The sequence below is a fragment of the Drosophila busckii genome, chromosome X (assembly GCF_011750605.1).
Source record: "Drosophila busckii strain San Diego stock center, stock number 13000-0081.31 chromosome X, ASM1175060v1, whole genome shotgun sequence".
NCBI classification, from domain to species: Eukaryota; Metazoa; Arthropoda; class Insecta; order Diptera; family Drosophilidae; genus Drosophila; species Drosophila busckii.
This window is the reverse complement of record NC_046608.1, coordinates 9,888,630-9,915,450: the sequence shown is the minus strand read 5'-3', so window position 1 is coordinate 9,915,450 and position 26,821 is coordinate 9,888,630. Positions and strand designations below refer to the sequence as shown.

The 26,821-nt window shown below is 43.6% G+C and overlaps 8 protein-coding genes across 15 annotated transcripts; 5 read left to right on the top strand and 3 right to left on the bottom strand.

Annotated features, from left to right (window-relative positions):
* The first annotated feature begins 768 nt into the window (after positions 1-768).
* LOC108606562 (farnesol dehydrogenase) lies at positions 769-1,671 on the top strand. The gene is made up of 2 exons (XM_017996779.2): positions 769-1,368; positions 1,434-1,671. Exons 1-2 carry the CDS (start codon positions 793-795, stop codon positions 1,608-1,610), a joined length of 753 nt encoding a protein of 250 aa, XP_017852268.1. The 5' UTR covers positions 769-792; the 3' UTR covers positions 1,611-1,671.
* Positions 1,672-3,229: 1,558 nt separating this feature from the next.
* Positions 3,230-13,678, bottom strand: LOC108606561 (cytoplasmic dynein 1 light intermediate chain 1). 5 transcript variants are annotated; one of them, XM_017996775.1, is made up of 9 exons: positions 13,431-13,514; positions 12,680-12,868; positions 7,029-7,219; positions 6,539-6,942; positions 6,247-6,476; positions 6,069-6,180; positions 5,808-5,999; positions 5,474-5,735; positions 3,230-3,459 (listed from the first exon to the last, which is right to left on the bottom strand). In XM_017996775.1, the coding sequence occupies exons 2-9, from the start codon at positions 12,781-12,783 to the stop codon at positions 3,251-3,253; spliced, it is 1,704 nt and encodes a 567-aa protein (XP_017852264.1). In that variant the 5' UTR covers positions 12,784-12,868; positions 13,431-13,514; the 3' UTR covers positions 3,230-3,250. The 5 variants fall into 5 exon arrangements, with proteins under 5 accessions (XP_017852264.1, XP_017852262.1, XP_017852263.1 ...); XM_017996773.1 differs by having other exon boundaries at positions 13,419-13,506; XM_017996774.1 differs by having other exon boundaries at positions 12,680-12,865; positions 13,419-13,506.
* Positions 8,643-11,714, top strand: LOC108606564 (armadillo repeat-containing protein 2). Its single transcript, XM_017996781.1, has 6 exons — positions 8,643-9,148; positions 9,248-9,439; positions 9,500-9,637; positions 9,704-10,305; positions 10,367-10,547; positions 10,602-11,714. The coding sequence occupies exons 1-6, from the start codon at positions 8,732-8,734 to the stop codon at positions 11,694-11,696; spliced, it is 2,625 nt and encodes an 874-aa protein (XP_017852270.1). The 5' UTR covers positions 8,643-8,731; the 3' UTR covers positions 11,697-11,714.
* A 131-nt stretch (positions 13,679-13,809) lies between the features above and the next one.
* LOC108606563 lies at positions 13,810-14,765 on the top strand. The gene is made up of 3 exons (XM_017996780.2): positions 13,810-13,900; positions 14,247-14,420; positions 14,478-14,765. Exons 1-3 carry the CDS (start codon positions 13,831-13,833, stop codon positions 14,681-14,683), a joined length of 450 nt encoding a protein of 149 aa, XP_017852269.1. The 5' UTR covers positions 13,810-13,830; the 3' UTR covers positions 14,684-14,765.
* A 764-nt stretch (positions 14,766-15,529) lies between these two features.
* LOC108605531 (sickle tail protein homolog) lies at positions 15,530-18,402 on the bottom strand. Of its 2 annotated transcripts, XM_017995283.2 has the most exons (5): positions 17,857-18,402; positions 17,757-17,792; positions 16,927-17,521; positions 15,994-16,845; positions 15,530-15,930 (listed from the first exon to the last, which is right to left on the bottom strand). In XM_017995283.2, exons 1-5 carry the CDS (start codon positions 18,046-18,048, stop codon positions 15,770-15,772), a joined length of 1,836 nt encoding a protein of 611 aa, XP_017850772.1. In that variant the 5' UTR covers positions 18,049-18,402; the 3' UTR covers positions 15,530-15,769. The 2 variants fall into 2 exon arrangements, with proteins under 2 accessions (XP_017850772.1, XP_017850771.1); XM_017995282.2 differs by having other exon boundaries at positions 15,531-15,930; positions 15,994-17,521; positions 17,857-18,401.
* A 446-nt stretch (positions 18,403-18,848) lies between these two features.
* LOC108606695 (bleomycin hydrolase) lies at positions 18,849-22,829 on the top strand. Of its 3 annotated transcripts, none has more exons than XM_017997064.2 (5): positions 18,849-19,053; positions 20,867-21,513; positions 21,591-22,066; positions 22,137-22,257; positions 22,318-22,829. In XM_017997064.2, exons 1-5 carry the CDS (start codon positions 19,050-19,052, stop codon positions 22,531-22,533), a joined length of 1,464 nt encoding a protein of 487 aa, XP_017852553.1. In that variant the 5' UTR covers positions 18,849-19,049; the 3' UTR covers positions 22,534-22,829. The 3 variants fall into 3 exon arrangements, with proteins under 3 accessions (XP_017852553.1, XP_017852552.1, XP_033150166.1); XM_017997063.1 differs by lacking the exon at positions 18,849-19,053 and adding an exon at positions 20,485-20,594 and having other exon boundaries at positions 20,660-21,513; XM_033294275.1 differs by lacking the exon at positions 18,849-19,053 and adding an exon at positions 20,503-20,590 and having other exon boundaries at positions 20,660-21,513.
* Positions 22,830-23,222: 393 nt separating this feature from the next.
* On the bottom strand, positions 23,223-24,607 carry LOC108606696 (uncharacterized protein F58A4.6). The gene is made up of 3 exons (XM_017997065.1): positions 24,423-24,607; positions 23,915-24,373; positions 23,223-23,844 (listed from the first exon to the last, which is right to left on the bottom strand). Exons 2-3 carry the CDS (start codon positions 24,335-24,337, stop codon positions 23,575-23,577), a joined length of 693 nt encoding a protein of 230 aa, XP_017852554.1. The 5' UTR covers positions 24,338-24,373; positions 24,423-24,607; the 3' UTR covers positions 23,223-23,574.
* A 294-nt stretch (positions 24,608-24,901) lies between these two features.
* Positions 24,902-26,612, top strand: LOC108606697. Its single transcript, XM_017997066.2, has 3 exons — positions 24,902-25,114; positions 25,874-25,996; positions 26,053-26,612. The coding sequence occupies exons 1-3, from the start codon at positions 25,057-25,059 to the stop codon at positions 26,520-26,522; spliced, it is 651 nt and encodes a 216-aa protein (XP_017852555.1). The 5' UTR covers positions 24,902-25,056; the 3' UTR covers positions 26,523-26,612.
* The last annotated feature ends 209 nt before the right edge of the window (positions 26,613-26,821 follow it).

The window sequence follows — 26,821 nt, the reverse complement described above, 5'->3', positions numbered from 1 at the left end:
TGAACAGCGATTATGGTTAAGTATGTAAATAATAAATAACAAATGTCATGTCAAACTATTTATAGCACAAACTATGCTATAATGTTTAAGCATTTATTAATAAAATAATTTGTGACTATGCGTTCGAGCTATTAAAAACACATTCATCAAATTGGAAATCAATTTAAAAAGCGCTTAGAGCTGCAGCACTAAATTCAATTTGGCTATGAGACAAGCAGTTGCTCTGCAAAGAGCAAACAAGCAGTGCAAAATGTAAGGGTCGATAACAATAAGTTGCATGCACATGCTAGTGTATCGATAACAATAATTAGGCTGCTTTTTATTATTTGCTTACTATTATTAGCTAGCTAAAGATTATGGCATTAGCCTTAATTATATAATGCACGCCAACGTCATGAATTAAATGCCTATAATCTAATTTTATATATTTTTATCAATTGTTTGGCTAATGTTTATTATAGGGTACAGCTGCACTTACCTATGCCTATGGCTATGTCTGTTGTATGAATGTCAAGTGATTGATGCATGAATTGCTAGCGAAGCAGCTGCCTGAAGTGGAGTAGGGGGGAGGGGTGGAGTGGGTGGCATGAGTTCGCACAGTGCATAACAATTTGCTGAGAACTCTTACAAGTTTATATGTGTTTATATATATTTTCAATTAGTTGTTCAATTGCAGTGACAAGCACTCAATACGCCCAGTAGTCAAACGAGCGAGCGAGCAGAGAGTGGGACGCACGCATCGTTGGGGGCTTTATAAAGGCCCGGGCTGGGTACAGAGATCGAGCATACAGTATGGAACGTTGGCATAATCGCGTTGCTGTTGTCACTGGCGCCAGTTCGGGCATTGGCTCGGCCATTGTTGTTGATCTGGTGAATGCGGGTCTGGTCGTTGTGGGTCTGGCGCGTCGCTTGGAGCGCATCAAGGAGCTGCAAAAGTCATTGCCAGCGGAGCGGCAGCACAAGCTAATTCCGCTGCATTGCGATGTGGGCGACGAGAAGTCCGTGCAGCAGGCATTCGATACGATTGAGCAGCAATTGGGCGGCATCGATATATTGGTGAACAATGCGGGCACATTGCAAAAGGGACATCTGGTGGACATGTCGCTGGCGCAGCTGCAGCTGACGGTGCAAACGAACATTATGGGCGTCATCATGTGCACCCAGCGCGCCTTCCGCTCCATGCAGCAGCGCAAGTTCGATGGCCATGTGGTGCTCATCAACAGCATTCTGGGCCACAAGCTGTTCGCACCCAGCGCCGACGAGGCGCCCACCATGAATGTCTATCCGGCCAGCAAGCATGCGGTCACGGCTCTAACCGAAATGTATCGCCAGGAGTTTCTGGGCCTCAAGACACGCATCAAGGTCACCGTAAGTCAACCGCTCACTACTAATCTGCTTGCTTTACTATTTATATGATCTCATACATTCAATAGAGCATTAGTCCCGGCGTTGTCGATACGGAAATAGTGCCGGATAATTTCCGCGCAGCCTTTGCCAACACTATGCTCCGATCTGAGGATATATCGCAGGCGGTGCTCTTTGCCATTGCCACGCCCCCACATATGCAGATACATGAGATGATTATAAAGCCCGTGGGTGAGCTGCTCTAAGGCTAAGGCCACGCCTTTTTCCTTTTCCTTTTTTTTTTGTTTTTTTTTTTTGCATAAACTGTAAACTAAACTTTTAATGTCAACTTTGAGAATTTGTTCAATTTGCACATGGCTCAAATAAATGTGCATGCTTCAAACGATTTTAATTGACCTCTCAGTTTATTTTATTCTATGCATGTGTGTGTGTGTGTGTTATTTGCTGCTGCCAAATGCAGAGCACAGCAATAAAAGCCAGAAAAGAGTAGTAGAAAATCAAATTGTAGTTTGGTCGAAATGTGTCGGACACAATGGAGACATTAAAAGTGGTTAAGGAAAACTCTTTGGCAATTACTTTTTATATACGAGTCGAGCATATGCTCAAGCTGAAAATGCGCGTGTGTGTGTTCGTTCAAATATTTAAAGATTTTACTTAAAGCAGCTGAAAACTTCCAACAGCGTCGGGTCAGCGCGCTTATCAGCACAATTTACAGTTTGTTACTTCAATAACAAACGGTAAAAATAAAGAGAGCGCTGCGCTAAGCGGCAGTCTGAACTTAATTGGAAGCTTGTAAATTGTATTGCAATAAACGGTAAAAATGAGAGCGCGCAGCAGTTTGAACTTACTTGTTAGAGTAGCACAGCAACATATATAAGAGCGACAGCCAGACGAGAAATTATTAGCACGCACACAAAGTTAACGGATACTTGTTTACAATTTACACACAATTGATATTCTCGCGAGAGCGCGTCTACCGAAAGAGCGAGAGCAAGAGCGGGGGCGTACGTGACCTAAGACAACGGCGCAGCCGGCGCAATATGCATTGTTCATTCATAATTCATTAGTATGCATGCACATTATATTAACAATTGATCATATTAATACTTGCACTAATTATATTAGCACGGCGCATTGCAATTTTCACTATAAAAAGAGGAAAAACAAAAGTTCGCAGCACAAAAGCATAAAATTTGCATACGAACAAAATTAAAGAGCGCGATTAGCTAAACTATCGATATTAAATGATGCCTTAAGAAATGAGGCCGATAGTTTCCTAGTCTCCTTTGTTATTGTTATTTGCTTATGCTTCTATTGTATTGTATGCTATTTTAAATTGTAATGTAACACTTATACAAGTACTTAATGATTTATAATGCCAAAAATATATTGCTCATGTGCACTGTTAAAGTCAAAGTCAGTTTGCGCTGTTGTCTTAGGTCACGAACCAGGGGTGAATTGGTGTGTGTGCGCCTGATCTAACTTTTTGCCGGCGCGCTTTTTTCAAATAGTCATTTGAGCTCAGCAACTCCAAAGGAGCAGTGTATAAATCAAAGGCATGCCAAACCGCCTGTCAATAAATGCGAAATAAAACAATAATCATTAAATACAACATGCAAATAGTATTTTTGTTGCTATATTGCTTTGTACTTATTATATTTACATGCACAGCTGTGTGCGTGTGTGTTTTAATTAAATTTGAATGCTATATTTGTATTTGCTGTAGTTGTTGCAAATCAATGAAATTCAAATAAGTGTAATCAAACTGTCAGTTGTTTTTTGCCAAAACCTATGAAAGCAAATTAAAATTGAATAAATTATTGAAAACTGCGCTGCAGCATAATTAAATATATGCATAGCCACTTATTAAATTAAAGCTAGTTGCTTATTTGTCTCTAGCAGCTGTGCGGCAAAAATCTTTGTCAACAGTGTTAGCCGAATAGCGAAGCTGGCAGCTGGTTGGTAATAAGCGTGATGAGCACGTTCTCAGTTGACACCGCCTGTTACGCTGGCTGACTGGCTGGCTGGCATAGTGGATGAAATGATGAAATAAGTAGAGCCGCAAACTTGGCAACAGACGGATGCGCTCTGATTCTGTAGATGCGGGCTAAAACAATAAGTAACGGGCCAAGTAGCAAAGCAAAGGCAAAGGCAGCGCGCCCTGTGGCAAGCAGCAGCGTCATCATTTATCAAGCGCGCGCGCACACACACACAGGCACACACAAACAAAGGTCAAGTAAAGTGTTATCCTTGAAGCTATCAAGGCAAACAAGGCAGCTGGCAGCTGTTCCTTTGATGCCAGGCGCCTTCATTTCATATTTGCCAAGCATGAAACAAGCCTTGGGGCATAATTTCAATACAAGCACACGCACACACACAGACACATACACACACACACACACACACACATACAAGTTTAGATTGACGCTTTGTGAAAAATCATTATTGAAATGAAAATATCAATGATGTGAAAATGTATGTTGCCTTTGAAACCCGATAATCATCGCCAGCGACTGCAAACATCATTAATATAAGTCTGCATGCCATAGTAAATGTTTCACATATACACACACATACACACACACTTATACATATATATGCAATGTTTAGCCAAAGCTCTTACAGCTTTGCTTTGAACAATTCCGTTTATACATTTAAGTTTTAATAATTGTTGCTGCCTTTTTGTATAATTTGTTTTTTGTTTTTATTTTGGAAATTTGTATTTAAATGATTTTGTATGCATTGTGGTCACATTTGTTTTTTTTTTTTTTTCTTTTGTATTTAGAGTAAATTTGTTCTTTTCGTTTGTATATTCAACACTTTTTAATTTGTGTGCTGTGTATTCTTGATAAATTGTCTTTATATAAATTTTAGCATTAATTCTTGCAGCTAACCATCATTATATGTTTGCCTTTTAAATAATTTTGCACAGCAGATTTATTAATACATAATACAATATATTTTTCATTTATTCATATGCATATCGAATTTTGTTTATACATAAAAAATAGAATTTCTAGCACAAATTTATTACTTGTTGTTGTTGTTGCTTTCGACACACAGCATAGAGCGAGAGGCAAACAGTGCAAAAGTTGTTAAAGCGTATGGCAGAAACAAAAACGAAAATTAAAAAACCCAAAAATAGTATTTACTTGAATATACAAGCTGACTTGATAGTTTTTTTTAGTTTAAAAAAAAGTTGCAAATTGTTCTGTCTTAGATAAAAAATATTTGGAAATTATCTTGAGCTGGACTTTCAACCTTAGGTAGAGTTTTTGCTTGCATACAATTAAGTTCGTTTAGCTGTTAATATAATATACTATGTAATTAAAATTAATTCATTAAACTATATTCATATAATATAATTAGAGTGTGTGTGTGTGTGTCTGTGTGTGTGGCTTTGAGCGAGTGCAAAAAAAATATTTATCAGACTATATTAAAAGCAAAAGTTAAACTGTTTTTTTTTCACTTGTTGTTCTACAATAATTATAAACAAAAACAATATCAATTTGTTTTTAGCTTCATTTTTGCATAAATAGTAATGTTTAAAAGTTTTTGCATTGCGTGTAAGTTAGTTGTTGTTTTAGCTGTGCCTAACACTAGTGTGTGTGTGTGTGTAATTAAGATAATATAAAAATTACATGCAATCTAACAGCTGCAGTCAGTTTTAGTTGCGTATGTGTGTGTGTGTGTGTGTGTGTGTAGAATCTCTCTCACTTAAAGCGCAATTTCAATTGCATTAAGTTACATTTTAAAAATTACATAGTTTAAATAATTTATTATACACATTTGCGTGGCCTCAAACTAACAAAAAAAATATATACTCTTTTTTTTCTTCTTTTAAATATATAATAAAACAAACAAACAAACACGCACACACGCACGCAAGCAACTTAAAGTTTAAATTGTTGCAACTAATTGTTGTTTGCCTGCTCTGCATATAGTACATGAAATATAGTTCAGATCCGCTAATAAACTTCGATTAGCATTAAAGTACATTGTTTACAAGTTTTAAACTTTGTGTCTGTCTGTGTGTGTGTGTGTATGTGTGTGTTGCTGCTCTTGTTGTTGTTGCTGCCGTGTGTTGTTGTTGTTGTTCAACACTCACTTTGGGACATATCAATATCCTTTTTAACGCTGCGCGACAAGCGATCCAACTCAGCAGCCGCATCCGAGCGCACCAGCTTCTCGGCATTGATGAGGCCATCGGTGCCGTTGCTGGAACGCGGCGTGCCCATGCCGCCACCTGGACTGCTAGCGCCAGCCGGTCCGCCAGCAGGTCCGCCCGACTTTTTATGCAGCAGCGAGTTGAAGAAGTTCGCCAAGACGCCCTCGCCGCCAGGCGTAGCTGGCGTCAGCTTGGGATCGATCTAAACAAAGCAAAGTAAGTAGACTTTAGTCTCTATATAATAAACAACTAAGCTATTGGTTGATTAGGTAACCTTCTTGGGCGAACTCTGGCCAGTGGGTCCGGGTGTGCGTGGCGTGCTCTTGCTGGCGCTGGAGTTGGCGCTTTGCGAGCGCAGCGGCGACTCGCCGCGCACCTGGCCGCCCTGCTTGAGTATCTCCTGCTGGCGCGCTAGAAAGGCCTGCTCATCCTCGGTTTGCACTTCCGCCTCGCGATTGGACACCGCCTGCAATAGCAAAATGGCATAAAATTCAATTTGTAATTCATAATGGCCGAACGTGGGCGTGGCACGCACCTTGCGCGTTGGCGGCGCCTTTATAATGTCTGTGTAATGATTCTCAGCCTTGACCGCATGCATGTTCTCATACAGAATACTAATCTTCTTCAGGCTATCCCAACCAGCCGGACTGCAAGCAAGAAATGGAAATCGATAAATATTGAATATTTGAGAATTGATTTAGATTTTTGCTTACATGAGCACTGCATCTTTCTCAACGACTAGCGCTGGTGTACGGAATGGTAGGCCATAAATTCGATGCGTTAGGTATTTGTAAAGGAGATCACAGTTCTTGTCCTCTTTGACGCTCGTGTAGAACAACGATGTGCCATGCCGCAGACAAAAGTTTCGTATCCACTGTTGAATGAAATCAAAATGCTCATCTCGATACTCGTACTCCTTTTCCAGCGTGGTCATGTAGTCCGTCTGCAATAGCAAACACAATTTTATCAAAGACTGACCAAGCATTTGGTAGTTAGAGTGCTCACCTTGGTCACCACGACGACAATGTCGAGCCCGAGATTTGTTATAAGTGCGTCCTCTGTCAGCGGCAACAGATCGTCCTCATCGATTGAATTATTGTTGTGCATGGTGCGTTTGACGGGCGAGCCAGGATCGAGATCATCGCCCACCTCACAGTAGCTTTGCCACGTCGTCGTTAGGCGCTGGCGTGCCGCCTCCTTCTCTTTGGCATCCAGCTGCAGGCTCTCGATATGCTGGGCCAGCACCTTGATCCAATGATTCAGCTGCTCCATCCAGCCCCAGGGCTGTGTCATCGACACTGTTAATATGACGAGGGTGTGTGCATAGTTCGTTTCGTTCAGTGCATAATGCAGCAGATTTGTGTGTCCTGGATCACCGTCCAGCACCCAGACGCCCAGGCGCGTCATGTCTGGGGGAGCAAGCGAAACATATGGAAGATCAATTCAAATGTTCAGTTCAGTTCAGTTCAGTTTAGATCAAATCCGTTTCGCTTACCGTCTCTGTACTCGTCCTTGACATCAATGTAGGCATACTCCAGGCCCGAGCCCTTCTTCGGATCCTCCACGCCCTGCAGCTTGGCAATGAGCGTCGTCTTGCCGGTGGCATTATCGCCTAATACTAGTACAGATTTATTTGATGGTAACTTTGTGCTGCCCTGTGTTTGTACTTCATTCAATATCGCTGACCTGCAACAATAAAAAGAAAAAACGAAAATCAGTTAAATCATAAATCAAAACTATGTACATAACCTCAAATGGAATACAAACTAATATAGAAGTCAGACTTAAGTGGTTTGACCCAATTTCGATTGGTCGCTCGCTCGCTCTCAGGCACGCCACATCAGGCTAATTGCAAAAACGAAAGCATTTTGGCCAAGTTTACAAGCCCATGCACACTCTTTATTTATTAATGTCCATTACTCTCTCTTTCGACTCCATTGACATGCAATTTATTTCTAACTGTTGTGCTTAGGCCACTGCACAAATCAATTACAGTCAATTAAAGTGAATTGAAGATTGACCAACTGACCAACTGACCAGACAGTCCCACACACACACACACGCACACTAACACACAGGCTGACTAACTGGACTTGAATGACATGCAAATCGTTTGATGCTCTGGGAGGCGCCGCCTTCGTGCCAAATAAAAATACAAAAGAAAAATAATGGAAAACTCTGCGAACGAGCAGAGAAAATCGATCGACTCCACTCTATGCGCTATTCCATCCATTTAACTGTTTTTAACTGTTAGTCATTTCTATGGAGTGCGAGTGGCCATGTGTGAGTGAGAGCTCCAAAGGTGTCGCCGCCGCACACTGCCACACACAGTGGCACCAAAAGCAAACAAAACTTTATGCAAATTTTTAAATAATATTAAAAGCAATTAAATTACAAATAAGCTAGAGCATACATTTTGAATATTTTAAGTAATGCAATATAAAATTTTAAACTGTTTTGTATGCAAATTTTATATTAAATGCCAGTAATTGAATTCAGTTCAGTCTGAATTAACATTTTAAATGTCTGGTTTGTAAATTTTAGTATTGGAATACTTAACTGAAAACTGAATTTATTAAAAATAAGCTGCAAATTGTTTTTAGTAAAAAGGTAAGTGAATTAAGCATTGAAAAATGAAATTTATATATTGAGAATGTAAATATAATTGCCAAATAAAAAAAAATGCATTTAATAAAATATTTGAAGTAGCAATAAGTGAACTTAGCTCAGCGCTCATTTCAAATTTTAAGCAAACATTTTTGTGTTGACTTTGAACCACTGTGCATGACGGTTGGTGCTCTGTTGATGTTGGTGGTTCACACCAGCACCAACGACTGCGCATGCAAATCAACTGAGGCAACCCTCCACTTCCACTGCAGGCAGCTCCGCCTCCGCCTCCGCCTGCGCGCAGCGGATAGAACCGCCCCTGCCTTGTGGACTGAGGACTGAGGAGTGGACTGAGCCTGGTTGGCATGGTGCACGAATGGCCCAAACGAAAAAACTCTATAGGTTTTTCTTGTTGCCGCACTAACCGTTGTATGTTTTTCTTCCTTTTCCTTTATTTTTGTTGTGTTTTCCCTTTTTTTTTTATTTTGGCAGCAAGCGCCAACGCAACGCGAACGCAACTGAAATTGGCAAAAGCCTTAGGCCGAGTTGGCATTAAGAGTGCGTCAGGCAGTTGGAACGGTTGAGAAAAATATGAGTTTGCTGCTCAAGCGTCGCTCGCGCAGCGAAACGCGCGCCGAGACGCCACCAAACGCTGCCAAGCAGGAGCAGCAGCAGCAGCAGTCGCCAGCAGCAGCAAAGCCCAAGGAGTCAGCAGCGCTGCTCAATGGCAGCGAGCAGCATTTGCAGCGCCTAGGCTTGGGCATGAGCAACGGACTGGGCATGGGCAGGCGCAAGACCTCAGCGGAGCTCATAAGCGAGGCCAAATTGTTTCTTGGAGATTTGAGCAGCAATGCGGCGGCGGCAACGGCAAGCACAACAAGTGGCGCACGCTTGGTCAGCACCAGACGCCCCATAACGCCGCGTGAGCCGGGACGCGTGCTCTACGGCAAGGTAGCGCTGGCTGGTCGTCCGCCCAGCGCTTTCTCCATGCGCTATCTGCAAAGCGAGGCGCACAAGCTGCCCCAGACGCCGGCAAGCAAAACGGAGCAGCTGCTGCGCTCACGTCGCCCCCAGCAGCAGCAGCAGCAGCAGCAGCAGCAGCAGCAGCAGCAGCCGCCTCCACGCCAGCTGCCTGCGCTGCCGCATGCCACAAGCCAAGCAGCGTCAGCGGCTGCAGCTCCAGCTACACGCAGCGGCGCTTTGCTGAGCCAGTGCACCACGGAAACGCTCATCGAGCTGCTGAAGCAGCACTCGGGGCTAAAGGATTGCAACGAGGAGACAGTGCAGCACATCCAGGCAGTAAGTACAACAAAGTGTATGTTAAAGTCAGTCTAAGTCTAAGCTCTGCTGCCGCTACAGATTCTGCAGGAGCTGTACACGCGTGTGCGCAGGCCGGAGCGCAGTTTCAAGCGCGCCTTCATCCTGGGTGGACTCTATGGTCTGGTGGAGTGCACTGCGCCACGCATTCTGCTGGCCTTGGCACGTGTCGTGCTGGCGGTGAGTTCTATCAATCAAAGTCTTGTATTCCCCATTAATCCAACGCTTCTCTTCTCTCTTGCTCAGCTGCGTGTGACGGGCAGCAATTTGACCGGCGCCTGCAAGCTAATCTTCAAGGTGGCGCGCCATGAGCAGCACGACGCTTTGTTCCATGAGCACGATGTGCTGGAGCTGCTCGTCGATGGCCTGGGCAGCGCCTCGCCGCTGGATGAGCCTGAGGCGTGCATTTATGCCTATGGCTGCATTCGATTCCTCACCGCCAGCAATGCGCAGGAGCGCGACGATGCACTGAATCGCAATTGGAGTGCCGAGAGTGTGCCGGATGTGCTGCCAGCAGCCAGCAAAGTGTTGAGCAGCAGTGCGCCCGATCCGCGCAAGCTGAATGGCCAGCAGACGCTTGTGGCGCGTCTAGCGCGTCATGGCACAGTGGAGCTAATGATTCTGCATCTGCAGCTGCTCAACGAGGCGGGCGCCGAGCGTCGCCTAAGCGGTCCACCACTTCATACGCTCTATCAGCTGTCGGCGGCGATGCGCGCTCTGGCGGATGTGGCGCAGCATTTGGAGCGTTTGCAGCTGCAGCTGCAATTGGCTTGTCCGCATTTAATTCGCGCCGCCGAGGTCTCCATGGGTGAGCTGGAGGTGCAGGCGAATGTGGTGCGCACACTGAGGTGAGTCCAGCCAATCTCTCTCTCTCTGGCCATGCAATTCCAATGCTCTTCTGCTCCACAGCGTGCTCTCCGAGGATGTCGCCTGCTGCGAAACGTTGCTCAACTATGCCGCGCGTCTGGGACTGCTGCTGGGTCCCTGCTCCCAGCTGGAGCCGAGCAGCGAGCGGCTGCTGGCCGTGCTCAGTCGTCTGGGCTATATGCTGGGCAACATTCTGGCCAAGCACGAGTCGGCGCGTGTGCAGGTAAGTCCGTTGTCCTCTTCTAGAGCCATCCATTCCACTCTTTTCACTTGGCAGTACTATCACAACGATGTGGCCATGGAGTATCTGCTGGATGTGCTGCAGCAGCTCAGCGCACGCTCCTCCGCCAATCAAAGCGAAGCTCTGCTGGATGCCCAAATCAAACTCATTCGCGTTGTGGCCAACATGAGCGTCAATGCGGAAGTGGGCGCCGGCTTGTGTCATCTGCATGGCTTGGGCCAGGTGCTGCTCCAGCTGCTGCAGACTGCGTCGCTGGCACTGGACGTCGGCAATGCGGCGCCCGCTGAGCTGCTCGAGCTGCTGCATGCCACGCTGGGCGCCTTGCACAATCTCTGCTTCTATCAGGATAAACAGGCAACGTCTGCAGCCGCATCCTCAGCCGAGTTAGCCACTCCCACAGCTGCAGGTTCGCTGCAGAGTCTCATTGCCGAGCTGGCCACGGAGCTGGCCAAGGCGCTGGGACGCTGCCAGGCGCAGGCTTTGTGCACCAAAGTGGAGCTGGCGCGCGTCTTGGGCAATCTGACGCGCAATGAGCTGGCGCGTCGCTGCTTCTGCGCTGCCGGCGGTCTGCCCCTGATGGTGCAGCAGCTGACGCGTCAGTGCGGCGGCCAGGACTATGAGCTGCGCACTTGTGCCATTGGCGTGCTGGTGAATCTGCTGGGCGATGGCGAGCAGCGTGCTCCGTTTTTGCAGCTGCGCGGGGCGGAGTTGCTGGCGTTGCTGCTGCGCGGCGCTTTGGAGCAGGAGGATTGGTTCTTGGCCAACATTGTGTGCCAGGCGCTGTGGAATCTGCTGATTGATGCGCAGTGTGCGCGCAGCTTGTGCCAGGAGGGCGGCATTTTGGATGAGGTAAGCGATTTGCTGGCGGATTACTTGGATGAGGAGCGTCTGGCGGCAAGCGAGGAGCACAACGAGGAGGAGCAGCCAGAGCCAGAGGCGGAGCCAGATGCAGATGCGGATACGGAGCTGGCACATGATGTGCTATGGGAGGATTTTGCGCTGGTGGCCACCGATTTGTTGGAGCGCATACAAAGCAATTTCGATAGACAGCGCCACGCAATGGCTCAGCCGGATAATGAGGATAACGATAACGACAACGACAACGATGTGGTGTTTATCGATAAAATGTAGAACATTTAAATATTATATACTAAACTTTATATACGCCTAATAATTATTAAACTAGCGCAAGCCAATAATTAAATTGTTTTTGTATTAGATCAAATTCATAATAATCGAAATCATTAAGCGTATTTCATTTCAATTTCTACCTAAGCCGTCGCACATGCGCGCTCAGCCCAACAACAAACACACACACATACTCGAGTGATGACAACATCGCACACACACACACACACACACACGCTCAAACCCAAACACAGCTTAGCGCAAAGTCTGATTGGACAGCTGTGATGCCAATTGGAGAATATCAATAGGTTCAGCTTTCGTTTAAGCAAGCTTAACTTATAGCTGTGTGTGTGTGTGTGTTTGTTTGTTTGTGTGTGTGCGTAGACAAATTCGTAACTGATAAAGCACCAAAGGTGCGCTAGCAGCGCTGTCAGCGTCGCTGCCCTCAATATTTTTGCTCATGATTCATACGCAGCTAAGTTAGCTCAATGGACGCTTGCTATCTCGCTCACACACACTATGACATTTTAGCAAATGTTTTCGCTTGCCACAAATTCATTAAAATTAAACGCAAAAGAAATTTGACAAAACTATATATATTAATGCGCTGGCGCATGCTAAAGACTCTTCCAACTGTACGTCGTATGTGTGCATTTGTATGTGTGAGCCAAACGTGGTTTGAGGTTAAGGTAAACGCAGTCGAAAAATGACAACATGCATTTAAAATGAGCAGCACTCATGCCAATCAGCTGCTGCTGTTGTTGCCAAAAATAGAGCAGGGGGCGTGGCAGCTGCTACACTTGCTTTGCCGGCAACAACAACAAGAGCGAGAGAAAACAAATTGGCAATAGCCGAAAATTATTGCAAACGTCAGCTAAAGAAAGTGAAGTAAATTAGATGAGTATACAACTCAAAGCAGCTGTTTACACACACACGCACTCACACACACACACACACACACACACACTAATGCACTTAAAACTCACCAGAGATTTTCCTTATCGGCAGCGGCATCCTTCTTCTTCGTGGTAAAGGATGATGTCAGCGCATTGCTGCCCGTCATCGTTTGCGTGCCGCTATCCAATGCCATTTTGCAGCTGTCCTCCAGGCGAATGTTGCGCCGCTGTCTCTCGTCGTGTTTACCACTTCCTGGTCAGTGGAACAGTTGCAGGCTGCTGCGAAACAAAAAACAATTATACACAATCAGCAAATGTATTTTAGCAACAGCAACACCAACACAAACACACGAACGCACACACACAGACAGCACAAGTATCAACACAATCCAAGTTGCATTGAACTTGAAGTCCAGTGGAGCAGACAGCAGCGGTGGCGGCAGTTGTTGTTTTTGTTGTTGTTGCAAGGTGTCTGTCTGCTTGCAACACACAAAAAAAAAATAATTAAAAAATTATATAGTCAACGCCAGCAGCGACGCATCCGTTACTTGATGTTTATGGTTACGTTGCAGGGCGGGCAGCGACGTTAGCGTTAGCGTTGACGTCTCTGTCGCCGTCTTAGTTCAATGGAATGTCAATTTGGTTTGTTTCAATCATTTATTATTGCATTTTGCTATTTGTGACATGCATGCGTGTTTGTATGTGGGTGTTACGCAGCTGCTTCTGTTGCTGCCGCTGCTGCTGTCTTAAGCAAATATGCAAAAATCACTTGACGTTTGCTTTTGTTGTTTTTTTTTTCTTTCTCTCTATCTCTCTCGCTTTTACGTACTGCAGCTTTTACTTGTGTTATTTGTGAGCACTCCGCTTGTTAATTTGTTACTTGACACTAAATTTGTTATTTAGTGTGTAAATTGCTGCATTTGCGTTGATTTTATTTGTTTTGAGTTATCGTTCAATATAAATAACAAAAATAAATAATACGCCCGACACTGAGATGATGAATTTTCGCTAAAACAGTGAGGCACAGTGTGTACACACCGTGTTGCAGATAAAAAAAAAAACTACATTACTCGATTAACCGATACGATAATACGCTCGATAGGCACCCACTGTGATTAGCTGCTCGATTGGAGATCGAAATTTATGACTGCACTGCTTCCTAAACTCTTATCGATGATATGTGCTTATTATTGATCAACAACAACAAAAGGAAAAGTATAAATATATAGACATTTAGCAATATGCAAGCAACTGTGTTCATTTTAACTGTGATAATTGTTATTTTCGCCAGCCAGACAGTTGAAATAACTGGTAAGTTCTGCACAAGTTTGTGACTTATTTAAGTCTTTCGTACACTAATACATCTGCACATGCGCGCACACATAAACAGTCGGGCTTGAATTCGAGCTTCAAGGAAGAGCATTGACATTAGGTGGGGGCCAAAATACAGTCTCGAAATTTAAAAAAAATAATCCTGGAAAGATGACAGAAAAAAAAAACAAATCTTTTTTTAAATGAAGAGAAAACTTTTCTTCGCAACCCCCCATGCGTACGCCCTTGGATTCGAATGCGCATGTGTACGTGTACAAGTATGCGTAATGCAGTTTTCGAGCTTCAGACAAGTTTCACTTTAACGTATTTCTTTTGTTTACAACAGCGCTGCTGCGCCGCTGCTATCAATGCCGTTCACGCGGCGAACTAGGGAGCTGCAAGGATCCGTTCATCTTTAACTCCTCCGACGTAGACAGAGAACCAGGACTCACAGCTGTGCCCTGTGCCAGCGGCTGGTGTGGTAAAGTGATAGAAGGCGGCGGCACCTATGCGCTGGATGGTAAGCTAACAAATTAAATTTTTTTGCAATTCAATTCGAATAACTTTTCATATCCAGACTATGATCTGGCCGTGCAGCGCATGTGCGTACAACGTGGACCTGATGACAATATGGATCGCTGCGCCGACACCATGTACAACTACAAAAAGGTCTACATGTGCTTCTGCCAGGGTGATTTGTGCAATAGCGCCATGACCTCGAGTTGGACATGGCCAGTTTATCTACTGCCTCTTGTTCTCTTGCTTAACAAACTATATTTGTAACTGAAACTCAAATACTCAAATTTATAAACATGTTATTACAAGTACCTTGTATAAAGCTCCATTGTTCCAAGACTATGGCTATCTCGCTTGCACGCATGACAAAACATTGCTTTGAACTCCTGGCGCTCCTTGCAGCGCAGATTTTATGGCGAAACTGTGGCAAGCAGAAGATCCACAAATCAAATCATCCTTTGTTATTCGTTTATCAGCCCTGCTCTACTTGCATTACGTGCTGCTTAGAAAAATTAATTTTTTTAAACATGCCTTACCAATTTGTGTCGAAACTAAGCTTTGAAACAAACCGTAGGGCATGTCGCATGTTGTATGTGTTGTCTAAGGCGGTTTGATGGAACCGGGACTACTGAAGCAACAGTTACCATAGTAGGTCATTTAGTTAGTAACTGTAACTTAATCATATACATTAAACTTATACGAAGTGAAATTATTGCGCTTAAGTTACCAGAGTTGCCATTCAGCGTTAGTTACTAGACCAGGGCAGCATAAAACAGGTGACCGTTACTAAACAAATAAACATTAAATATCTTAATAATAAGATGGTTACATGCATAGTTTGCCAATACAATACTTACAACTTTCTATGATTTTTAAAAACTTGAACAATTTTTTTTACAAACTGAGCGCATATTGATTTATTTATAAGCACATGGAAAGTTATCGATGGCACGAGATTCTATACTGCAATGGAATGCAGCTTGAACAAATATATGTAGATGTATGAGTTTATCGATAAAAAGACAGTTCAAAAATTCATGTTATTTAAAAATTCAATTAATTTATTGAAACAGCGTGCATATTAATATGACACATTTAAATGTTGTTTTATACATGTTATTATATATTATAGATATATAATTTTTGAACCAATCTTATCAGGTTTTAGCACACTTCTTGTATGTTTATGATTCACGCCCCAAGCTGAGCGTATATGCACACATACAATACATAAATTGCATGTACATTTGTAAAGCATTATATAAACAATAATCAAATATGCAATCAACAACTCTTGGGTTAGGAAAAAAAATATTTGTAAATAATAAACAATGTGTTAACTAGTACTATGTATTAAGAAACAGACTTGGATAGCTTGCTCGGCGTTGACCAATCGTAAACACACTGTGGACAGCGATTGGTTAACTGCGACTGCTGGTACTGATATTGAGCTTTCGTACCATGGCACTCCAAATGATACACTCCCTGACATCTTTGACAGCTCAATAAATTATCTAGAAAAATACATTTTGTAAATAAATTCGCAAATAATGTAAATAATTAGATAAGTTATGTACCTGCAAACTTTTTGCACTCTTTGCAGCGCTGCTTGCCCGAGTCGAGCTGTATATTGCTTAGTGCCTCCTCGAGCTTCTCCGGAGTATTACTCTTGCTCTTACGACTCGAAGCGGCCGCAGCTGCAGCAACTGCCGCTGCATTAGCCTTGTGGGCCTTCTTTGCCTGCAGACGTTTCTCCTTGGGCGACAGCAGAAACTCCGGCTTATCCTTGAGTCTCTTCTGTCGCACTGCATCAATGGCAGCCAGCTGCTGGCCATAATGAAAGTCCGTGCCGTTGGCATTTTGTACGGGGCGTCGCTTGCGCTTAGAATGACGTTGGCAAAGTTTTTTCACCACTTCATGTGTATAGAGTCCAAATAGACCGAGAAAATGCTCGCGGCCGTATTCTGCGGGTAGAACACGTGTCTCGCGTGGCTCATCGCGCCACTGTGCGGCTGAGGCGCTCAAACGCTGATGCTCCAGCTCTAGCTCTTTTTCCATTTCCAACTCCTGGTGCAAATCATCCGAGGAGCCCGACGAACCCAATGAGATGCGAGCCGGTTCTGACACTACCAGTGGTGTCGCCGGCGCTGGCGGTGGCGGCGGCGGCGGCGGTGTTGTTGTGGTCTTGCGGGCAGCGCCTTGCGTATTACGAGTCTTGTACTGCTTGTTGGATGCTGATTTCTTAGGCAGAACTGGCGCATCCATCGGTTTCATGGGTTTGTTTTTGATGCTTGGCGGCAGCTCGATTTGCTTCTCGGTGGGCAGCTCTAGAACATCCTCATCATCGAACTGACGTGGCTGCTGTTTTGTTTTACGCGCGCGTCGGAGCGCCTGACGCAGATTCATGCGGCTCTGAGTAACCTCAAAGTCTGAGGTAGGCGTGCTGTTAGTTATGGGCGCCAATGGCGGCGGTGATCTGCCGCTGCGGTTTGGCAAGGCATGTGGCTTACCTGAGGGTTTGAGTTCTAGGCAATTAGCACGCTTCTTAACAGCAACTAATGGTGGCAGTGGCTCACGTGGTATGAGCAAAGAGCGTTGTGGCTCCATGGACAGCAGCGATGGTCTCAGCAGACTTTCTGGCTGCTCGCTGAGCTGCTGCAGCAGTTTGACTTCGTTAAGTTCAAGGGCAGGAGCAGCTGTAGCTGCAGCAGCGGCGAGAACAGCAGCTGCTGCAGCCGCGGCAGCAGGATTGACCAGCATTAATGGCATATTATCATCCAGCTCGCTAAGCTTGAGCGGCTCGACGCCCGCCTCCTCATCCTGTGAGATAAGAAAGTGCTTGCGTATAAGCATCTCCTCATTGTCGCGCGTCAGTACGGACTGCGGAGTAATCTTGTAGCTAGGATCACCAATGAAAGGCACTATCTGGCTTGAAATGTACTCGTTGCCCTGCTCAGGTACGATAAGAACGTTATTCGCCTCCAGCTTTTTGTAAAACGTATCCAGATCATCGTTAAGGCGCATCATGAGAAATTGTTGCTCTGCATTGATTTCATAGACCTCCGTCTCTAGTTCATCCAAAATGCGTTGCATCTGTACAGGGTCCTGTAGAAATGAAACATACGCACACAAATTGATTAGTTTTTTAAATGAAATGAAAGTTCGTTGGAATTACGAAACCAAGATTGCGTCTCAATGGAGTTGGCAACCCTACAGACCCATAGCTCCAAACAAAGAGAGTTCATGTGCATGTATGTAAAAAAATACATAATAGAAGAATATGTAGCAGCAAAAGCAGGTAAATGCGATGAAGGGGAGGGGTGGGAGTGAGTATACTTACCGCATCTGCCTGTTCCTTGAACACGTCGGACACCAGCTGCAAACATAGTTGAACATAATTTATTTAAAGCTTTAGCCTTTGCTTTTTCTCTCTTACTCACCCCGTGTACTTTGAGAAAGTCGCGCATTGCACGCTGGCAATAAATAATATCATTCTTTAGTTCCACTGGCAGCACATAGCACTTTTCCATATAATACTTGAACGAGTTGGTGCCCTCGCCGTTGTTGTTATTATTGGTGTTGGTGTTGGCAATGTTAGCAATGTTGCTACTACTACTAGCACGAGCACTCATCTTTGTAACGAACTTGATCAAGAGATTCGTGCAGGTTGACTAAAGGCAACAACAATTTGTTGCAACCGTTGTTGTGTAGTGTTTTTTATTTTCTGTATTTTCTTCTTCTTCTTGTGTAGCTTCCGTTTTTGAACAACGTTGGATTGGACTGGTGATTTCAAAATTCGCGACCTGTTCGCAGTCCAGTCGGCAGGCAGCACGGAGGCAGCAGCAGCAGCAGCAACAACAACGCGACAAAGCAACAGCGCCAGGGCAGCGAAGAGCTGACCGATAGCTACTCAACTGTGACTGTCACAAGTCGTGAAAACAATCGCAAAGTATCAATCATCGGCAATTTTAAGCCAACAGCGATAGCAAATGCTACGTGATGACACAAGTTGCAATCGGTTTGGGAGCTCTTTGCTCTGCAGTTTGAAAGTGTTGCCGGCTTAGCAATTTTATAGCTAGATATGGCTATATTTAAATTCCCAAAACTAAAACTATTTCTGAATTGCTACTAGCGAGATATCTAGCTAGGCCATGAATTCATCAAATTATTGAATAAATATGATAACTAATTCGCTGATAACATATCAAACCGTATCATTAAATTAATCAGACAACTCAATGCACGGTATTAAAATTGTTTAAAATTACTACCAATTTTAGTTAGCATTTTATTTTTGCTTTTGGCTATTTCTAGCAATTTTTATGCGGTTTAGCTATTTTAGACTATGCTATTCTGGCAACACTGGTGCTGCGGGCAGAAAGCCAAGCGTTTTCGTTTTAGTTTTTTCACGTTAATAAATAAAATAGGCGACTAAATAGTGCATAATAAACAGTCGCCAAGAGTTGCTTGCAGTGGACAGTGCATACACTAAGGAAGCAAGATAAAAACAGACAATAACAAACCGAAACCTTTGTTATAATAGACTGTGTGTGCACGCGTGTGTGTGAGTGTGTGCGTGTGTGTGAAATAGTTGCAAGTATCTGCAAGTAGCAGCAGCGTTCCAAATTTCAAAATGTGTAAGTGTTGCTAGTACAAAGAAAGAAAGTACCAGCCATTGAGCATAATTATGGGAAATTTATGATCTCTCTATATATGATATATATTGTCAGCAACAGCAATGTCAGAAAAGCATAGACGTTGGCGTAATTTTAGCTGCTTCTGGTTCTGGTGCATGACGCCCCATAATGGCAATAACAACAGCAACAATAACGGCAGTAACGACAACGAAAGTAAAATTTCACCCAAATTTTTTGTTGTTTGTTTTTGCTGACTTTGCGCTTTAGCAGAGAGGCGCCATAAAAAAAGCTGGACAAACGGGTTTTTGTTTTTGTTATTGTTGCTGCTGCCTGCCTGCTGGTTGTTGCCTCTCTCTCTCTCTTTCTCTTTCACTTCCTTTCTTTTGGCTGCTGTTAACCCTTTTTGTGTATTGGTTTGTTTAGATTTGTGCCAAGCCAGCCCGGCTCGGCTCTTACGCGAAAGTTTCAAACGGCATATTGCTACCCCTCCTCCCCCACTGTCTATGTGTGTATGTCTCTGTGTATGCATGTGCCGTTAAACTGGTTTAATTGCACTCTCTGCATCTTCGTTTCATTCGTTGTTGCTGCGGTTGACTTTTGTTTCCCAACAATTATTATTATTGTCTAGATTAAACAATCTAGCAAACTTAATACTTGCAAATTTTAAACTGTTTGCATTTTTAAATCGCATACAAAATAAACTTCGTCCGCAGTCCTCACACTTTGTATGTGCGTGCGTGAGCAAATTCTTATCAATAAGCTTAGAGTATATTGTGTTACACTTAGCATACGCATACACACATACAATACTCTCATACATATGCATGTTTGTTTGTAACGGTACTCGAAAAGATAGCATACAAATGCCAAGGCACACAGCGACAGCAGCGGGTGTCAGCTTTTATTGTTATGTCTCCTCTTATTAACAAAGCAGAATAGCAAACAAATTCTATACTCAACTCATTGGGCTCCAAAGTGCAGCATGCACACCCATGCAGTCATATATATATATATATATGTATGTATGTGTGTGAACGCAAAGTTAATGCGCAGCGCGCAACTTTTATTTTGAGCGAGGGAGCTACAAATACACGCCCACCAGTTGTCAAACGCCTTTCATGCAAAAGAAAGCAAGCAAGTGAGGAAAGCATGCGCAATTGGCAATTTTCTTCCTCATCCAACACACATGTAATACGACTATGCGTGTACGTATGTGTGAGCGAGTGTGGGGGGAATGATTTTTAATAATTTAGCGTTAGTGATGTGAGAAAAATCTTTATGATTCATCGATTAAAGACTTTGAATTTGTGTACTTATACAAAATAAAGAGCAAGCAAGCTATGCATAACAACTTTTGTCAATATTGTTTTTTAGAAAGTCATGTATAAAATGTAGAAAATTGTATAAGTTTATATCAGAAAATCCCAACAGACTTTCAGACAACACTTTCAAGCAACACACAAGCAACCCCAATTGGATTCAAGTTGTGCCGATCCCATCCCCCACCTCATTCATTAATCAAGAATTATGTACATAAGTATGTATGTATGTTTAAGCGCTGCTTGCGTCGCATTTTGATCTTGAGTTTGAAATAAGTTGCGTTTAGTTTCTAACAAATTTAAGGTGTGTCGCATTTTACGCCCAATGATGCAGCAGCTGGGGGCAAGTGCAAGTGCGCATGCGAATGCAACAGATGCTGCCAAGACGACGCTGGCATTGGCTGCCAATGCAAGTCAAGCCAATGCACGCAACAGTGGCTCCTCCCAAACGAAATGCAATAGAAATACCATTATCAATACCGATGTACTTCCAGCTGGCAACAATATCAACCTCAACGAAGAGGATAACGGCGGCAGTAGCAATAACAACACCACCTGCAACATTAGCACCAACACCATGAGGAAATGCCTAAAGAGCAGCGCCATAACAACCGAATTGCTTGGCAAATGGCGTGAGAATTTCTACAGCCAGCCGAAGAATTTGCTGGCGCAAAATGTCTGCTCCCGCGTCGATCCGTTCGATGTGTGCCTGTCGCGCAAGGCTCTTGAGACGACCAATCATGTGTTCAATTACAAGGTGGAGACGGAGGGCAAACCGGTGACCAATCAGCGCAGCTCCGGCCGTTGCTGGCTGTTTGCAGCGCTCAATTGCATACGCCTGCCCTTCATGAAGAACTACAATCTGGATGAGTTTGAGTTCTCGCAGGCGTTCCTCTTCTATTGGGACAAAATCGAACGCTGCAATTACTTCCTTAATAATATTGTTAAGACGGCGCAGCGTGGCGAGAAGGTCGATGGAAGATTGGTGTCGTTCCTGCTGCTGGATCCCACATCGGATGGCGGGCAATGGGACATGCTGGTCAATCTGATAACCAAACATGGTTTGATGCCAAAGAAGTGCTTCCCAGAGAGCTTCAGCTGCGAGTCCAGTCTGCGCATGAATGCTATTCTCAAGAGCAAGGTGAGTGCCAAGCACTTGTCTCACATTCTCCTAGAAGAGTATTAATTTTCATTTCCATTTCCATTTCCATTTTGCAGCTGCGTGAATATGCGCGCCACTTGCGCGTGCTGCTCGATAGCCAGCCCAGCGAGGAGGCGATCAATGCAAAGATACAGGAACAAATGGCCGAAATATACAAGGTGGTGGGCATTTGCCTTGGCATACCAGCGGAGACTTTCACCTGGGAGTACTATGACAAATCGAAGAACTACCAATCGATTGGTCCCATCAGCTCGTTGGAGTTCTACGAACGCTATGTGAAGCCTCATTTCAATGTGGAGGACAAGGTGTGCCTGGTCACAGATCCGCGTCCCACCAGCAGCTACGATCAGGCCTACACGGTTGACTGTCTGGGCAATGTTGTGGGCGGTCGTCCTGTGCTTTACAATAATCAACCTGTTGAGCTGCTGCTAACCATGGTCACAAAGTCTCTGAAGGCCGGCGAGGCCGTCTGGTTTGGCTGCGAGGTTAGCAAGCGTTTCGCCTCCAAGCAGGGCATCGAGGATATGGATGTGTATGTACACTCTTCGATTACTCACCAATATTTAGCGCTCTCTTTTACACATTTGTCGTCTCTTTCGCAGTCATGATTTCAAGCTGGTCTTTGACATCGACATTCAAACAACATTCTCTAAAGCGGATCGCCTCATCTATGGAGAATCAGCCATGACACATGCCATGGTCTTCACTGCCGTCTCTGTGGATGTAAGATTCTTAAATTTTAATCTTGTTAACATTTATACTCAATCATACTTTGAATTGCAGCAAAAGGGCGCTGCGCACAAGCTGCGCGTTGAGAACTCCTGGGGCGAGGATCGCGGCGAGAAGGGTTATCTGGTGATGTGCGCCGACTGGTTTAGGGAGTTTGGCTTTGAGGTTGTTGTTGACAAGCGATTTGTGCCAGAGAATGTGCTGCGTGTTTTCGATATGGATCCCATTGTATTGCCCGCCTGGGATCCCATGGGCACGCTGGCGCAGTAGACAGCATGTCCAGCTAATTGGAAAAGCTTTACAATAATAAAAAAGAGAAAAAGAAACAAGAAAAGAACATAAAAAAAACCAGGCAACCCAGCAACAATAAGTAACAGTTAGAAATGCAAGCAATAATCCTTATTGAAATGATCAAATTCAGAGTTATTTACATAAATTACTGCGCAAATATTTTGGCCATAACGAGTAACGTTTTTTTTTAAATGCATGCATAAACGTGTAGACAATTTGCTCTGACTCCACTATTTTGTTGAATTTTTTTCTATATATACATACATGCCTATATACATACACACACATCTTATACACGTAAACATTTATACAATTATTATAAATATTATTATACTTTTTTTTTTGTCGTCTTGCTTTTATCGTATAAATAACAAGATATTGTTTAGTCTGCATTGTAATGGCTCGCATTAGAACAAATAAACACACGGATAAACACATACAACTATATTTACATGCATATGCACTTTTATATTCACACTTAACACACACACACACAGAGATAAAACAGCTGTAAAGAACAAAAAATGCTCTCGAGAAAGTTCAAGCAGAGAGGTCGAACTTTTGCTTACAGTTGTTTACTCCCACACAAACACACACACACATCGACATGTGCACATATACTTACATACATACTAATACTACTACTACTACAACTAAAACTATAACAACAACTGCATAGCTTAAGTAAAAAATTGAAATTGTTTGATAAATTGGCAATTGAAAAGAAAAGTTTTGCGTTCATTGGTGCCGGCCAAGCGCAGTTGAAGTTGAAAGGGTGTTAAATACGCATTTGATACGTAAATATACATACATAAATATATTATTATATAAATAAATCTATTGAATCTATTCAAGTGTGTACATTTATTATAAAGCTTACAAGCTAACAGCACAAAGCGCAAAACAATGAATTTTATGCTTAAACCTAAACAGAAGCAAACTATCAAATCAACACGCCGCACTTAATCCCAATCACATATATATGTTGTTTTCTTTTGTACGTATGTGTGTGTGTGTGTACTATCCTCCTCGGCGCTCATTTCGCATTTGATACTCAAAGCGTAGACGGAGCCAGATGCCTAGGCACATGCGGATTAGTCGTTGATCATGCTCCTTGTGCTCACGAGCAAATTTGTACTGAGCACGTATCATATTCTTGGCCTGACGCAGTTGACCACGCTGTATCAGAGATATGCTATAGTAGAGCTTGCAGCGGGCTTGCAGGAACGGATCACCAAGCCGCAAGCCAATCTTCAGCTGCTGTAGTGAGATTTTCCCAGCCGTATCAGCCTGTGCATAATAAGTTGTGGTTAGTTGTGGTTTCTTTGTTGTTTATCAGCTGTTTGTGTTACGAACTTACGCAGCGCTCGAACTGTTCACCTAGGGCAGAGAAGCCTCCACCCAATGTGGACAGCCAGGACATTAGATTCTCCACCTCAATGTGCTCCCAGATCGTATGCGCCAGCATATCTGCAAATTTGTAGTCTATGGTATCCTGCGCCGGCGGCTGCAGTGTCAGCCACACAAGCTCCACGCCATGCTCATGTTGCAGGTGATCCCTGAGCACCTGCTGCTGCAGTAGCTCTTGCAGCAAATAGTTGCCTGTAATGGCATCCAAATGCACTTGTAGACGTCGTAGTACAAGGGGTTGTTCCTTGCACGCCTGATTGTTGTTGTTGTTGCAAGTGTCGGTGTCATCCACCGGTGGCAGTTTTGGTTGGACCGGTTGGTAGTAGTAGTGACGTCGTTGCCAATAGTCGCAGACGCACACACTTAAAGTCATGATATGGCAGATGCTCGATGTTTAAGTAACTATTATCTATAAATTGGTTACAATCTTCACATAATTGTGTTAAGCCTTAACATACAGTGCTGTTAAATTCGCAATTAAATTCCGGCAGACTTGGCTACTTTAAAAAGCTCTATCGAGTTGGTAACACTGATAAGCAGCTGATTTGTAAATAATCGTTTTCTGGCAACGCTGGCACACAATGCGATGAATCGATAATATTAAGCAGAGCCGCAAAAAAAGTGAAAATTTAAATTTAGCCTGCGCAAGCAAAATGTTATTCAAATGATTATTCACTTGAAATTTAATACTTTGCACATATGACTGTGTAAACGTGTAAAACTGAAAGGGTGTGCGGGAGTGTATTTGCAAATGTGACTAATGCTTGCAGTAACACTAATACTAAGTACGGCTTTGGCTTCCGACTAATTTGGGTGAGTAAAAAACTGAAGATAACGCCAGCTCGGTGTTTTACAGCCAGTATTGACGATATCAGGTGAGTTGGCTGATAACGTCGTTCCGCTGATAACTGTTATAATAGCCGTTGACTAAGGGCTGCAAGCAGTTTCCAATCGAACTTCAGCGAATGCGGTAACGTTGCACTGCAAGAATCAAATTATATAGCCCATATACTTGATAACAAGTACATAAGTGCCGGTCGGACATTGCCCATATTGTCATTATACAGTGCATTACATCTTAAATACTCAAATATGAAGCAAATTTTATTGTTGGTTGCTGCCTTCACCTTTGTGGCATACGTCAGTTGCGGTAAAGAATTTCTTCCTTTTTTTTTGAAGTTTGCAATTGAAGTTCAATTGTGTGTGTGTGTGTCCAGTGTTATGTCAAATAATAATTAATAAATTATTAAAAGCTGCGCTTGAAGTCTAAATGCGATTTGAAACGGCGCAAAGCGAGGCTGTTGAAATTTTTTCCTTTGGTCATGCTACAATTTTTATGTATTTCTAATCGCAGTGCTATGCGTGCTTAAGTTACTCAATGCTATTTTATATGCTATGTACATATGGCTGTAGCTATCTATAAGTTACCATATTAGCCAATTTCTAAAAACCTTATCGCTATGTTTACTGTTAAAGTGAATCATCTACTCAAACAGTTTCATACTAAAAGTGTGAAATAAATTTTGGGTTGGCAGATAAGCAGGACTACATTTTTTTTGGTACAATAATTGACAAAGAGATAGAATATAACGCATAGATATGTGATATAGATACATGTGAAATAAGAAAGAGCAAGGTCGGTTATTAAATCTATAACTAGAGTACAATTAATCAATTCATCATTCAGCTATATGTATATAGCATATACTTGTACGCTACTAAATTTGGCATATTAATTAAATTTTAATCTAATCTAAAATATTAAGTATACGTATGCTACTACACTGCTGCACAAAATACAATTTTAAACTGAGTTGAAACACATTGCGGAAATATTTTTAAGTTGGCGCAACAATTGCATTTAAATTAACAGCTGTGACTTTTGCTGATTACGAATTTTACTTTACAGATAGCTGCGTGCAATGCGACTCCGGCTCGGATGTGAAATGCGCCACGGATCCGATCAATCTGCCGCAGTTGGCGTGCGCCAACAATAGCAACACCGATCGAAGATGCTACTCCCGCGTCGTCAGTAAGTTCAGCCTCTAGATCTGTTGAAGTTGTCGCTATAGCCTTTGCCTTTTGCAGATGGATTCACCTTGCGCGGCTGCGTCGGCGAGCTGAACAACAAGACACTGGCCAGTTGCAACAACGAGATGGAGTGCGATACTTGCGGCTTTGATGGCTGCAATCGTCAGATCTTTCCCATGCATCGCGCTCAGTGCCTGCAGTGCTCGGGCAACTCGAGCAACTCCAGCTGCGCCATTGAAGTCTATGCCATGAGCAAGGCCTGCCCCATCTACAAGCTCGGCGAGAAGTGCTACATTCGCAACAGTCGCCGTGTGGCGAACGGCTCCTTCCAGCGCGGCTGCCTGAGCAGCGCTCATGCCAACAAGCAGTGCGTCAAGGATGGCAACTGCTACACCTGCGAGGGACGCGGCTGCAATTTCCTGCAGGCCAACGATACGCTCATTCCGCAGGCACGTGACTCCGCTGTGTCCGTTATGCTATCCGCCGGACTGCTGCTCAGCACTTTGCTGGCCAACTCGCTGCTCTAAGCGCGCGCGCACATTCGAGTTTGATTATTAACTTAAATTTGCCAATGCAATTAACTTTTTGTGCATGGCTTGCTTCCTTTTTTTTTTTTAAATAAATAAATAAAAACTTAACTATGTAGCGTAAACTGTCGCCTTTGATCTGCCACAACAAAGATTTCCTTTGCAGTTGCCCACATTTAGTTCTTGCGTTTATGAGGTGCCAATGAGTTTGCCGCTCGCTCGCTCACTCGCTCGACTGACTGTCAGTCTGTCTAGCTGTCTATGTGTTTGTCGAGTAGTTGACATTTGTTGCACACACA